Consider the following 15,098-nt stretch of genomic DNA (forward strand, 5'->3'; position numbering starts at 1 on the left):
TTTAATCCTTAAAATAACCCTATGAGTAGGGGCCTTCCTTATATCCATTTACGAATGTTCTAACTGAAGCTAAGAACCAAAGAACAATTTAGGACCTGGGCTCAAGGTCAAGTGGCAAAGCAGGATATAAACACAGGCAGCTGGGTCCATGCCCCACTCCCTGCTCCTTCTTCCTTTAGAAGACACTGCATGTGCCAGGAGGTACGCGATGTGGTGTTAGAACAGTGAGTTAGGACCATAGCAGTAGCTCGCATTTACTGAGCACGTACTGTGTGCCCGCATTGGTCTAGATGTTGTCTTATTTGATTCCTACATCAGCGCTGTGAAGTGGTTATATAATCCCTTTATCACAGAAGAGGATACTGAGATTCAGTGAATTTTTTTTTTTAAAGATTTTTTTTATTTATTTATTTGAGACAGAGAGAATGAGAGAGAGAGAGAGCACATGAGAGGGGGGAGGGTCAGAGGCAGAAGCAGGCTCCCTGCCGAGCAGGGAGCCCGATGCGGGACTCGATCCAGGGACTCCAGGATCATGACCTGAGCCGAAGGCAGTCACTCAACCAACTGAGTCACCCAGGCGCCCGAGATTCAGTGAATTTTTAAGTGACTTACACAAAATCATTGGCAAGTGGTGGAGCCAACATTAGAACCAGCTGTGTCACTTTGAGCCAAGCTTCCTCCCCTCTGGGTGTCAACCTCTCATTCCGTGAAAGGAAGATGTTGGCCTAAATTAATTCTAGAGAAGTACTTCTCAGGCTTTAATGTGCATAGGAATCTCCTGGGGAATCTTGTTAAAACGCAGATTATAATTCAGTAGTTTGGGGTGGGGCCTGAGATCCAGCATCTCTCACAAGCTCCCAGGGGAAGGTGGTGCTGATGCTGCTGATCCTGGGACCACACTTGAGCAGCCAGGTTCTAGGGGACCCACCCAACTCTGATGTTCTAAGTTTATGGGCCTAGGAAGACTCGCCCAAAAGGCCATGAAAATTCAGGAAGGAGATTATGGGAAATAAAGCCCTTAGTGGGCATTTTTCATGCCCAGACAGGCCCTTGGTGCCTTTTCTGAAGCATCTGCCCCGAGCCTTTTACATTTCCACTCTGTCGACCTCAACTTGACTCCTCCAGAGGGTTCAAGGGCTTGGTCCTGGGCTAAGGGGGTTGATTCTCTCTAATCAAGGAGTGAAGGGATGTCCTGGACACCCTGCCTCATGACCCTGTCTCCTGCGGACACCAACTGGTCCTATGGTGGCCACATTGCCCTTCCCAGATATTGCCCATCTTCTGGGCACATGGGAGGGTTACATTTCTCTCCTCTTGAGGTTAGATGTGGCCACGTGGCTTGCTCTGGCCTCTAAATTAAGATGAGGAATAATTGGTGTCACTTGTGGGCAGAACTCTTTATGACCCACTGAGCATGTTATCATAGCCCTTTTCCCTGTGACAGAAAGTATCATTATCCCATCTCTTGTATTTACTGTGTGCCATAGCTTATTGGAAGACCTTAAATGTGTTCATCTAATCCTCAGAGTAACCCCGAGAGGTAGGTGCTATCATTGAACCCATCTGCAGATGATACGTTTGTATCAAGATAGAGCTTCTATCAATCTGGACCTGTTAGTACCACAGCCAGGAGAACCTCCCCCGCCAGCTTTGGTAGGACACATGGTATGAACGGATAAGCTTTGCTGTGTTACACCTTTGGGATTTGGGGGGGGGGGGCGGTGCGGGGATTTGTTAGTGCAGCATAACCTAGCCCATCCTGACTAATACACATACTGACATCAGCTGTCAGCTGTGATGTGGGGATAACACCTTAGGTAGGCTGTGTCCAGTACTGGGGGATTGTGTTTCTACAAAATCAGGATTTGGGTTTGTCACCGAACTGATGCCTACCTCCGAGATCCTCTTGAATAGGAGGGAACATCCTCTTGCCGAAGGGAGGAGGGGTTCCCTAAGGATGTGAGCTCCACCTCCCCCTGTTTTGCCAGTCCCCAGTAAGAAGAGAACTATGATCTACCGATTCACCACTGTGTCCCTAGTGCCTAGCCCAGGGTGTGGCTTGTAGAACACTTAATTTACACCTGATAGGACTTACTCTGATGTTCCTTTCCATGAATCTCCCTGTAGATTACATTCACGAATATACCGTGAGCTTCCCTCCACACTTCTGCCTTGAGCCATTGGTTAATTTCTTCTTGACCCCAGTCCCAGGCGGGACAACTCATTGCCTTCCTGCCTGATCTTGACAATGGCACTATATAGGAACTTCTCAATTATGAAAGTGATACTCATGAAAATTCACAACCACTCACTATGAAACATTTGAAAATCAAGGGCAAGCAGGAAAAAAAATTATCTATAATCCCCTGTCCCAGAAGGAACTATTGTTGCCCCTGTTATCTTTCCCTCCATCCTTTCTTCTTCTATGCATTCCCCCACCTCCCCACACCCGTGGCATAATTATAACAAGATCCCATGAATGGTTGCTCTTTAGGAGAGGGAAGAGCCACCCACAAATGCAGAAAATGTCAGAGCTGGAAGGGGACCTATGAATTGTCCAGCCAGCCCCTCCCATGGCTGATGAGAACACTGCTTTAAAATATTTGGGGTCCAGGGGCACCTGGGTGGCTCAGATAGTTAAGCGTCTGCCTTCGGCTCAGGTCATGATCCCGGGGTCCTGGGATCGAGCCCCACATCGGGCTCCTGGCTCAGCCGGGAGTCTGCTTCTCACTCTCCCTCTGCCTCTCCCACTGCTCATGCTCTCTCTCGCTCTATCTCTGTGTCTCAAATGAATAAATAAAATCTTAAAAAAAAATAAAATAAAATATTTTGGGTCCAAATGTGTGTGAAGTAAAGACAAATGTCTGGCTCAACCCTTACTGGGGGACTGTTGTCTATGGGGGCTGGGGGGAGGCACTGGAAGGGGGATGAAAAGATACTTTCTGTGTTTTGAATTTTTTTGCAACAAAAATGCATTCAAGTATTAATTGCACTTAAAATGCATGATTTGTGTTAAAAGAACAGAGAAAGCAAGCTATGGAATAGAAAGCAATCGATGCGTACAGGTTTGCCCACCTATTACTGGTGGGTTGGTTAAAGCCACTAGATCCCTGGGCATCAGCCAGTCTTTTTCTGCTGTCCTTGCCCTTCGGCCCATTGTTCCAGAGGACGAGGGTCATGCCAGGGCAGCCCCTTTGCTCCTCCAACATGGGCATCCAGATGCCAGAACGACATGGGAAAAGGGAAAATTTGGCAGGCCCCAACCTGATCCCCAGGTCCACAAGTCCAGTCTCTGCCAGACCCAAGCTGGGATCAAATGCCTTCAAGCCCAGACTCAGCTCCATCAGAGAGGGGACAGTAGGCACTCTCAAGACGAAAGGGATCCCTGGTGAATCAGGAAAATTATTGGGCTAGAAAGTGGTTAAAGGGCTGAGCGTGGGAGGGGATTTCCACCGAGAGAGCCAGGCCCAGGAGCAAGCCTGGGCGGGTCAGCTGCAGGGTTGTGGCCCACTGAGGTCTGTTGCAATGGTGCCCATAAAACCCAAATCGTTAGGCTTGAAGCCTTGATCAGTTTTTTCTTCTGTTTCCCTTTAGAGAAACAGAGATCCGAGGAAACCCCAAAGCTCTAGAACAAAGGACTTTACATCAAAGGGGTGCGGGCAGGTCAGGAGAAGTCTGAGTGACAGGTCAGCAGGGGTGGGGGGTGGGGGGTGGATCTCTGAGGGAGAGGAGGGCAGGGAGGGACCTGTGGACTGGAAGGCGTGTGCCAAAGCCAGAAGGGAGGAGGGGAGGAGGAGCAGGGCTGTGGGCAAACCCATTTTCCTGTCTCATCTAAGTGAGCAGGAGCTACCTGACCCCATGAATCTGGGACTGTGGAGGTTGAGGACTAAGTAGGAATGCTCTGGTCTTACCTAAAGAGAAGACAACAGATAGAGTTCCTTACCGCGCTCCCACCACCTCCCCCCTCCTCCCCCCCGCCCACACTAGCCAGGCTTTCTTTCTTTTTTTTTTTTAATGAATTTATTTATTTATATGACAGAGAGAGAGAGCACAAGCGGGGGCGGGGGGGGGGGCAGCAGGCAGAGGGAGAGGGAGAAGCAGACTCCCAGCTGAGCAGGGAGCCCGATTCGGGGCTTGATTCCAGGACCCCAGGATCATGACCTGAGCCAGAGGCAGATGCTTAACGACTGAGCCACCCAGGCTCCCCCTAGCCAGGCTTTCTTGCAAATCTAATACAAGCTAGAAGGATGTACAAGATGAGAGAGAAGTGACCTGTTCAAGGTGTCCCGGAGCTAGGGCTATAATACAGGCACCTTGTTTCCTGGCTGAGTGCTCCTTCCTTGACACATAGCATTCCCACACTTTCAGATGCATCAGAATCATGGGGAAGGCTCAATAAAACACAGATTGCTGGGTCCCAAACCCAGAATTTCTGGTAGGTCTGGAATGGACCCGAGAACTTGCATTTCTAACAAGTTCCCAGGTGATGCTCCACACTTTGGGAGAACCACTGCTCTAGACCCTGGATATTCAAGTATGTTCCAAGGACTAGCAGCATCAGTGTGACACGGAAACTTCTAGAAATGCACAATCTCAGATTCTGTTCCAGACCTACTGCATCAGAATTTGCATTTACAAGATCCTCAGGTGATCTGTTTGCCCATTAGAACCTGAGAAGCACTGGTCTACACCACACCACCTCTTCCTTACTGGGGTCAAACCCAGGCAGCCTAGATGAGCCTTCCATTCCAGTTGCCAGGGGGTACTGGGACAGGTGCCCAGGGGCCTATGGGGAAAGTTGCCTGTTTCTGTGTTTTCCAGGGAGGGGAATGGGTGAGGGAACCGCAGATATAGGAGAGGCTGCCCACTCAGCCCCAGGGACTGCTCTGCTGTGGGGTTTGTACACCGCCCTCCAGAAGGTTCTGCACTGCCCACCCTGGGGAAATCTTGTGGCCAGAGGATTGCCATTTAAGTCTCCAAATTGGCCCTTGCTTTCAAGCTGGCCCCAGGTTTTTGTTTAATTTTTACAAATATTATGTCCCACATATGTGTTTATTTTTAAAAAATAAGGGTAATACATGCGTGTGACATGCAAACCATATATAAGCATACCTTGGAGATAATGTGGGCTCGGTTCCAGACCACTGCAATAAAGCAAATATTGCAATAAAGCGAGTCAAATGAATTTTTTTGTTTCCCAGCACATATAAAAGTTATGTTTACACTATACTGTAGTCTAGTAAGTGTGCAATAACATTATGTCTAAGAAGACCCTGTACATATACCTTAATTAAAAAATACTTCATTGCTAAAAAATACTACCCACGGCCTGAGCTTTCACTTGAGTTATAATCCCTGATCACAGAACAGCATAACAAATATAATAATAATGAAAAAGTTTGAAATGTTGTGAGAATTACCAAAATGTGACATAGAGACACAGAGTAAGGAAAGGCTGTTGAGGGGGGCCTGGGTGGCTCAGTTGGTTAAGCGACTGCCTTCGGCTCAGGTCATGATCCTGGAGTCCTGGGATCGAGTCCCACATCGGGCTCCTTGCTCAGCGGGGGGTCTGCTTCTCCCTCTGACCCTCTTCCCTCTCGTGCTCTCTGTCTCTCATTCTCTCTCTCAAATAAATAAATAAAATCTTTAAAAAACAAAACAAAACAACAAAAAAAAGGAAAGGCTGTTGGACAGATCTGCTCAATGCAGGGCGGCCACAAACCTTCCATTTGTAAAAAGCACAGTATCTGCGAAGTACAATAAAACAGGGAACGCCTGTAGAAACATGCTTATACAGTAACAAGTATGTTCATGCTGGCGATCCACATCCTGGAGGTTCCATAGGTAACATATTGGTGGGAATCCTTCCAGATATAACCTGTACAACAGAGAGGCACAAACTTTTGCTCATTTGGGATCAAATTCTACATCTTATGACACTCATTGTACTGAAATGTCTGCCCTACAAAACAATGTATTTTAGAGACATCTCTCTCTATTAAGATCTATAGATACCGGGGCGCCTGGGTGGCTCAGTTATTAGGTGTCTGCCTTCGGCTCAGGTCATGATCCCCGGGGTCCTGGGACTGAGCCCCGCATCGGGCTCCCTGCTCCTCGGGAAGCCTGCTTCTCCCTCTCCCACTCCCCCTGCTTGTGTTCCCTCTCTCACTGTGTCTCTCTGTCAAATAAATAAATAAAATCTTAAAAAAAATCTATAGGTCTGTTTCGTTATTGTTAACTACTCCACCGTGTATGAACATTTATGTATTGTGCATTTAACTGGATTTTTAAGAGAAGCAAAACATGCAGATGGTAAGAAAAAATAAATAAATAAAAATCAAGCAGTACAGAATGATGAACAATGAAAAGGTAAAAGTCTTGATCTTCTCTCCTCATCCTTCCCCAGAGGAGCTACTGTTAACTACTTTTTTTTTTAAGTAACCGACTTTATTTATTTACTTAAAAATTTTTATTTATTTATTTGACAGAGAGAGTGAGCGAGAGAGAGCACAAGCTGGGGGAGGCGTAGAGGGATAAGGAAAGAGCAGACTCCCCACTGAGCAGAGAGCAGGATATGGGACTCGATCCCAGAACCCTGGGATCACGACCTGAACTGAAGGCAGACGCTTAGCCGACTGAGCCATCCAGGTGCCCACAGACTTGATTTTTAGACCAGGTTTGCATTTCCAGAAAAATCGATCAGATAGTACAGAGTTCCCATGTATCTCTCCCCACCCCATAAATGTCCCCCGTTATTAACATCTTGCATTAGCGTGGTACATTTATGATGAAGGGGAAACTACTACATTCTCCTTTTCCAGTTCCCACTGTTCATCAGTTCCGTTACCATTCTGTTCCCTCATTCAACAATTATTTACCAAGGCCCTACTGTGCACCAGGCAACATTCTCAGTGCTGGAGACACAAGGGTGAAGAAAACAGGATAAAATTCCTTGCTGCCACAGAGCTTACATTCTAGTAGAGGAGATAAATAATAAATGAGAAAAATATTAAGAATTTTAGATGGTGGCATGTGCTATAGAGAGAAATCAAGCAGGAAAGGGGATGTTGTGTGCATGAGCATGACTGAGTGTGTGTGCCTATGTGTTTGTGTGTCTGTGGGGAGGGGGGTTGCAGTGTTAAACAGGGCGGTCTGGGAAGACATCACTGAGAAGGTGATATCTGAACAAAGAGCTGAGGGAAGTGAGGAAATGTACCATGTGAGGATCTGAGGGAGAATGGTCCAGGCAGAGAACAGCATAAGCAAAGGCCCTGAGGAAGGCCTCGTGGAGGAATGGCAAGGAGTGTGGCTGGAGCCAGGGGAGGGAGGGTGGAGAGCATGGGTGCTGAGGTCAGAAAGTAGCAGGCAGGTCTCATAGGCTGCCTCGCTGACTTTCGCTTTACTCAGACAGAGATGAGAAGGTTCTGGTGGATTGCAGGAAAAGGAGTGACATGATCTTACTTCCGTTGTACAAATTTTATAGTGTTAATAGACATTCTATTTTGTAAATAAAATGATCTTTGATGCTTTTTCTATAGATTGAGTCTAACAATGAATGACCACTAAACCAAATTTAGAAGATTAAATAAATATTGTAGAAACAGAAGCTAGGTTGCTTTTTATGCCCCTCTGGGTCCCATTCTGGCCTCTATCCCTCCTTATTCCCATCTTCTGTTCCGTGCTGTCCTGGGTATCCACCAAGTGGATCCAGGGCTCCCTCTGCTACTCTAGGGATGGCTCAGACCTACCTAGAACGTTTCTAGCACACTATTCCCTGGGGCCATTTTGTAGTCTAGCCCGTTCCAGCTGGACTCAGATTGGCTGACAGTGCAAATCAGCTTTCCTTTGGGCTGGGCAGAGAGTGGAGCAAGCAGAGTATACCCTGCTGAATTTGCCTCCCTCCCCCCCTGCACTGCTCGTGCTCCCTCTATCCCTCCTTATTTATAAATAAATAAAATCTTTTTTTTTAAAGATTTTATTTATTTGACAGAGAGAGAGACAGCGAGAGGGAACACAAGCAGGGGGAGTGGGAGAGGGAGAAGCAGGCCTCCTGCAGAGCAGGGAGCCCAGCAGTCCCATGTAGTCAACAAGTCCGTAAGAATTAAGTATCTCCAGGGCCCAGCACTGCCCCCAGCTGAGTGCCCCAGGAAGGCTAAGTTAGAGCTCCCATTCCCAGGGGCAGTGCAGGGATACCCTGGCAGGAAGGGAGCAAAAGACTCTATATCAAAGGGGTGCGGGCAGGTCACCAGCCTCTCACCAGCCCCCACCGGCCCCGACATTGCTCCCTTGGCTTTACAATGCTTATTGATCCTTCTGCTGGACCAAGTTGGATTACTTGGGCCCAAGCCTCTCCCAGATGGGGCTACCAGGCAGGATGTCAATTCTGGGGAAAAATTTAGAGTGAGTCACCTCCCCTTATTCCAGGAGGTGAAGAGACTGGAGGATAGGACTCCCAGTAGGGCCTACGCAGGACACTCGGGAGAGGTCGTGTTAGGAACTGGATGTTTAGTTTGTAAAGACCTTTCCAGCAATAGAGTATACCTTGCTGAAGTTCCTCCTATGGCCTCCTCTTTACGCACTCAATCTTGCTATCCAACATTCCTGTCTTTTTTGCCCTTCCTCCTGTGTCCAAAAACTTGGTACCACCCTACCCAGTAAGCTGAAGAGGAAAGTGTGGGTGGCTGGATCTTGTGTAAAAGAACCCTGTGAGGGGCACCTGCGTGGCCCAGTAGATTAAGCATCTGCCTTCGGCTCAGGTCATGATCCCAGGGTCCTGGGATTGAGCCCCAAGTCAGGCTCTCTGCTCACCTCAGCTTTGCCCCCCTCCCCCCTGCACTGCTCGTGCTCCCTCTATCCCTCCTTATTTATTTATAAATAAAATCTTTTTTTTTTAAAGATTTTATTTATTTGACAGAGAGAGAGACAGCGAGAGAGGGAACACAAGCAGGGGGAGTGGGAGAGGGAGAAGCAGGCCTCCTGTGGAGCAGGGAGCCCAATGTGGGGCTCGATCCCAGGACCCTGGGATCACAACCTGAGCCGAAGTCAGACACTTAACTACTGAGCCACCCAGGCGCCCCATAAATAAATAAAATCTTAAAAAAAAAAAAAAAAAAAAGAACCCTGGGTATCAATACAAGATCCTGGACCTTCTTAGCTACCACACATTCTCTTCCCAGCTTTGTCATTTACAGAGCTGTATGACCTCATCTAGGTTGCTTGACCTTTCTGAGCTCACTTTTCTCATCAGGAAAATGAGCACAATAATAATAACAATACCAATCTGTTGTGAGGATAAAAAACACGAGAGGGCTGTGTAACCTCTAAATGCCTGTGCTTTTGTGAATTAACCTGGAACTGGAGAGACAGTCAGTGAGTCCCAGACTCAGTGCGGGGAGAGGTTGAAGTGATAGAGATAGAACAAAGTTAGGGGCAGAGTTAGTAGCCTGGTTAGTGCCCTGTCTCCTCAAGGGTAGAGTTTTGGATCATGGCAGGACTGGGCCAGATTGGCACACTCAGGAGATTCCTATGGAGGAGGTGGGGTGGGAGGGGGGAGAGAGAGAAGCTATGGGAGGGCATGGCTGGAAGATAGGCTGAGACGTTGGGGGTCCCCAAGACAGGGCTGTGGGTACCTTGAGCTTTCTCAAATGCTGTCCTCTGGGCCTCAAGAGAAATCTATCTTGGCTGCTTCTCTTCTTTCATGGTGCTGGCCACTTCCTCTCCTGGAGGGGTATTCCATGGCTTAGGCAGTTCGCTTCCTGTGTGTTGGGAGGGGGGGGTGCTCCTACAGCACACAGGCTGAGGAGTCGTGGTAGGAAACTTGACAGCTGCTTCCCCACTTCCTGACTTGGGGCACCTCTCCTCTCTCCCCTGGACCCTCCTTGTGCCGGCTAGGCTCTACATCAATGGGCAGGAGGAGGGAAACAGGCTGTGGGGACAAAGAGGTCTTATTACTATCATTACTACCTATTATTATTCCCATAATACTCTATTATTAACATGGCAGTGAAGAGGCCCTGAGGGAACTGGGGGACCTGGAGGAGCTGACAAAGATGGGGCAGGATCAGGACCTAGAAGAGTCACTTTCCTGTGCCTGGCCTAATCTTACGGTCCCCATCCTCTTCTGAAGGCCATGCAAGTGGGAGAAGGGGAGGAATGACATTTATTGAGACTCTGAGAGTTGCCAGGCCCTGACCTGGACCTTTCACAAATATTATCTAACTTATTCATCAGAGCTCCATGAACGGAGAATGGACAGAGGAGGAAATGGAAGGATAATGCCGCAGCCCAAGGTGGGCGGGAACACCACGGTCCCGGAGGAAGGGTTGAGGTTTGAACTCAACACTGCAGAGCTTTCATCTTAACACAAAGCCCTTTAGGCCAAAAAAGGGAGGGAAGTCTTCTCCCTCCCCATCCCCCTTCAGCTCCCATCCGGGGAAGTAGGTGGCTCGGAGGGAGGTTGGTAGAATCTGCCAGAGGGGCTGCGACAAACAGGGTTGGGCAGGCGCTCCTGCAGCTAACTCTTGGGCCGATCCACGTGGGCTGAGCGACCCGTCCCTCCAAGCGTGTGCTACGAAGAAGACTGCAGGAAGTGACCTCTCCAGACCACAATGGGGTCCCCCCGTGCCTCCACAGGGAGGTTGAGTGACCTCAAGGTTTCTCTCTGCTCAGTTCGCCTTGGCCTTTTTTTTTTTTTTTTTTTTAAGATTTTACTTATTTACTTGACAGGGAGATAGAGAAAGCCAGAGAATACAAGTGGGGTGGGGGAGGGGGAATGGAAGAGGGAGAAGCAGCAGGTTACCCCGCTGAGCTGGGAGCCCAAGATCATGACCTGAGCCAAAGGCAGACGCTTCACGGACTGAGCCACCCAGGCGCCCCTCGCCTTGGCTTTTCTCTACGCGGCTCCCAGTGCTGGGGATTGGGGTAGGGAGTGGGGGGGGGGGTCGCCCCAGCAGAGACAGCTGGGCAGCCTCTCTTTTTCCCTGCCGAGAAGGGGAAGGAACCCAACACAGGCTTGATTCCTACCCCCACGCCCCACCCCAGGATCGTCCTCGTTTTTCTGATTTGCACAATGCCAAGGGGGAGCTGGCCAAGCTAGGAGAGGGGGCACGGGCTGCGGGGGCAGGACACCCCCGGCCCGGGAAGCAGCCAGCAGATGTCTGGAGCCCCCTCTGCAAGTCCCAGCCGGTGCACCGCGCGACCACAGAGCAAGCCCACCCCCTCTTACAAGCAGCGACCCTCTCATCTAGGAGACGCTCCCTGTCTCCCGCCTCCCCCACGATCGTCCCCTGTGTCCAAGGCCTGGAGGAGCTGTGGTTCCAAGGAGCGGCAGACGGCAGGCCACGAGGCTTGGGCTGTTGGGTAAGCAGCCCCCCTGCCGGTACCAGCCGTCCCCGCCCGGCGCCCAGCGCCTCCAGTGCGCGACCGAGCCCCCGCCGCGGCCCCGCCCCCCGGAGCCCTGCCCCGGCGGGTGCGCTGCGCGGAGGGGAGGGCCGGCCGGGGCAGGAATGCGCGGCGGGCGGCGCAGGAGGCGAGCGGCGGAACATGTAAGGGCACATCCCTCGAGCTGCCGCCCAGCGCGCAGGCAGAGCCCAGCGGAGCGAGCGGGCGAGCGCGGAGCCAGTGCGCAGCCGGGCTCTCGGGCCGTAAAGCCGCGGCGGGCACCGGGCAGTGGCGGCCGGGAGCGGCGCGGAGGAGGGCCGGAGCGGGGGCTGCGGGCGCCGAGCGGGCGGCGGTGGCCCGAGGACTGCGCGGCGGGCGCACGGGGCAGTCGGGGCGCAGGTGGCGGGGCGCGCGGCCAGCCGGCCCCGGGCGCCAGAATCCGGCGCGGCCGAGCGGGGAAGGGCGCCGCGCCCACCGCAGCCTACAGCCTGCCCGGGACCTCGGGGCGCCCATGACGGCGGCGGCGACGGTGCTCAAGGAGGGCGTGCTGGAGAAGCGCAGCGGCGGGCTGCTGCAGCTGTGGAAGCGGAAGCGCTGTGTGCTCACCGAGCGCGGGCTGCAGCTCTTCGAGGCCAAGGGCACGGGCGGCCGGCCCAAGGAGCTCAGCTTCGCCCGCATCAAGGCCGTGGAATGCGTGGAGAGCACCGGGCGCCACATCTACTTCACGCTGGTGACCGAGGGCGGCGGCGAGATCGACTTCCGCTGCCCCCTCGAGGATCCTGGCTGGAACGCCCAGATCACCCTGGGCCTGGTCAAGTTCAAGAACCAGCAGGCCATCCAGACAGTGCGGGCCAGGCAGAGCCTCGGGGCTGGGACCCTCGTGTCCTAAACCCCCCCGGCTTACCATCTTACCTTCATGCTGCGCACCCTCCCCACCACGTGGGTCCCAGATGTCAAGTCAGGTAAGCCCCTTGGGGACCGAACCCTCTTTCTCTCCTCTCTCCCTTCTCTTGCCCCTACGGAGAAATGCGGGACTCCCACCAGCATTCCACTTCAAAGCTGAACCATGCTAGGGCCAACAAAGAGTAGGAGCTTAGGAGTCTGAGCAAGGGGGCCCAAGAGCTGGACATTGCCCTCCCGCTTTCAGGCAGGAGGGTCCTATGTGACCCAGGTGGCAGAAAGGAAGATAGGAGGGATGGGCCTCCCTATCAGGTTGCTTCTGCCCTGGCTCCGGTGGAGGGAGGCTGGCCTGAATATTCCCTTGAGGCTTTTCCCCACCATGGCTTTCAGGGAGCTGGGGAGAGCCAGGGGTGGGATGAACTGAAGTTTGCCCCTCCTTGTGCTAGGATCAACAGTCTACATAGAAGAGTTTGAGCGTGGAATTGGGACAGAAAGGTAGCCTCCTTCAGTTAGCAGAGTCATTAGGGGTTGGGCACAGAACCCAGCTCCCAAGGTGGGGCCTCAGGGGGAGGGTCTGAGTAGGCTGGGCCAGGACTCCACTACCCATTCTTGACAGTGGGTATTGGGTCCTAGGGCCAAGCTGCTGGCAGACCAGAGGTGTTGGAGAGTGGGCCACTGATGCCAAGGGGGAGTGGGCCTGCCCACCTGCCCCTGAGTGCCAGCTAGTGCCCAGATGGGCCAGAGGAGAAGAGGCTGGAGAAGGGGGTGGGCACCTGGGGTGTGTGTGTGGGGGAACGGGTGCAGGATGGGGTCAGGATTTGTTATTTGTGAGGTCTTAATCCTCCTTGAGCAGTAGGGCAGGGGGTGAGGGGCGGATTTGTGGTCAGGCAGGCCCAGGGGAGGGACCAGGAATAGAACCTAGAAGCTCTGGCTCCCAGCCCTGTGCCCTCTTCCCCAGATGCCCCTCCCAGCCCCGTGGGAACTAGGAGCGGGAGTGGGGAAGGATTTATACCACTCAGGTTTTCATTTCTCGGGTGGACACCCATACCCCCCTGGCCCTCACTACCACCTCCCACACTACCTCAGCCTCCAGCCCTCCAGCTTCCCCACCTTAACAAATAGAGTCCCAGGGCGCCTGGGAGCCCCATCTGGTGCCATCTACCCCTTTGGCCCTCCTGCTGAGTAGTGAGGGTTAGCTGAGAGCTTGGGCTGAAGGCAGACGTGCTGTATTGAGAACTGACCCCTATTGGTCCCTTGGGCCTCAGGGGGGCCAGGAGGAAGCAGGTGTGGATCATGGTGTGTGGCACATATACTATTTTCTGCTTTCCCCTGCTGTGGAGAAGGTTGGGAAGCCCTGGTGTGAAACAGCTCATGGTGGATACTTACCCTCCCGGGGTCTGCCCCGCCCTCACTGCTGTTCTTTCTTGCCAGCTCTCCTGCCCCTTTTGGCTCGCGGGGCATGACTCTGCTCCCTGCGTCCAGGCAGAAGCCGTGGTCCTGTGGCGGAGGCGTTGGAGCTGAAGGAATGGACAGGGCCCAGGGCGGAGGGCAGAAGGCCACGTGGGGCTGAGGATGAAGATTCAGCCTCTGGACACTCTGAGACTCTCAGGACATTCCCAGCTCAGGGCTTTGTAGCCACAGGCCTGACTTGTATCTCACGATGGAGCGCGGGCATCAAAGCATCCTCTCCCCAGCGGCCCTGTCATCCGTCCTGCAGACTGCTGGTAGTCCCCAGCTTGGTGTCATGCCTGGAGGAGGACATTTCCCCGTGGGGTGCCCAGCCAGCGCCTCAGGACTCGGGAGGCCAGCCTGGTACCCAGAGGGGGAACCACCCTGGCATCACCTCTGGACTCACCTGGGTGGGAGGGAGCTGACCAGCCCTGAGGCCCACGCGTGGGGGTCTCCTGCTGCTTAGGTCCTTCTGGGACCCCCACCCATCCAGGCCTTCTCTTTGCACACTTCTTCCCCCACCTCCTGCCCATCTTCCCCCCACTGTGGTGCTAGGCCTGGAGGTGGTGGGGGTGGGGTGGGGGTTTGACCATTACCATTTCATGCCTATCCCAAAATGAAGATGCCCTACAAAGGGCAGTGACCACACTGTTTGCCGAGTGGAATTCTTTGCCCACAAAGACCCCAGTGCTTGGAAGATCCCTCTCCCACCCCCGCTTTCCCATTCCACAGCCCATTCAGAAATCTCCAGCCTAGGGAGGGGGAGACATGGCAACCCGAGGAGGCATGACCTCAGTGGTCCTAGGAAGGAGGAACCGTCAGGACTGAGGGATGTTATACGGGCCAACTCGGTGTCTGGCGATCTTCTCCAGAAGGCCGTGCCACCCCTGCCATCCTGGGAGCTGGCTCAGCGTTCTGGGCAGAGCTTGTCTCCCTGTCATTTATATACTCAGGCTTTATACATTCGTACAATATGTGCAGTAAGTACTCCTCGTGGGGCGGTTTAGGAGGAATAATTTCAGCACATGAGAACCTCAAGTACAGAGAGCTAGCTGCCTGAGTTATTCAGAAACTATTAATCGGGTAGCCCTCGAGATCTTTCCATGTTGTGGCCGGCAATTTAGGCTGCCCTCCCTTCCTCTGTGGCCCACCACGTCTGGCCTTCCCTGTGGCAAAGCAGTGGCCTACTCCAGAGTCTAAATTAAAATTACCGAGGAATTTTTTTACAAATATCTCAGTTATTACCTCATTAGGCTTTATACCCGTCTCATGAATAGCTTAATCCCAGTGTGGCAAAGAAGCATCATCTTCCATGCCAACCCTGACCAGTGCTGAGAAAGATCTGGGCTCCCCATGCTGTGATCGATTGG

At 52.4% G+C, this 15,098-nt stretch overlaps 1 protein-coding gene across 1 annotated transcript; it reads left to right on the top strand.

Moving 5' to 3' along the window:
- Positions 1-11,450: 11,450 nt before the first annotated feature.
- On the top strand, positions 11,451-14,379 carry PHLDA3 (pleckstrin homology like domain family A member 3). Its single transcript, XM_035010346.1, has 2 exons — positions 11,451-12,341; positions 13,711-14,379. Exon 1 carries the CDS (start codon positions 11,891-11,893, stop codon positions 12,266-12,268), a length of 378 nt encoding a protein of 125 aa, XP_034866237.1. The 5' UTR covers positions 11,451-11,890; the 3' UTR covers positions 12,269-12,341; positions 13,711-14,379.
- The last annotated feature ends 719 nt before the right edge of the window (positions 14,380-15,098 follow it).

Source organism: Mirounga leonina, unplaced genomic scaffold, assembly GCF_011800145.1.
Source record: "Mirounga leonina isolate KUSES-001 unplaced genomic scaffold, KU_Mleo_1.0 Mir_154, whole genome shotgun sequence".
Classification (NCBI taxonomy): Eukaryota; Metazoa; Chordata; class Mammalia; order Carnivora; family Phocidae; genus Mirounga; species Mirounga leonina.

What these genes read in the sequence shown, in the direction of transcription:
- PHLDA3 (XM_035010346.1), top strand. Translation starts at nt 11,891, where the DNA reads ATGACGGCGGCGGCGACGGTGCTCAAGGAGGGCGTGCTGGAGAAGCGC.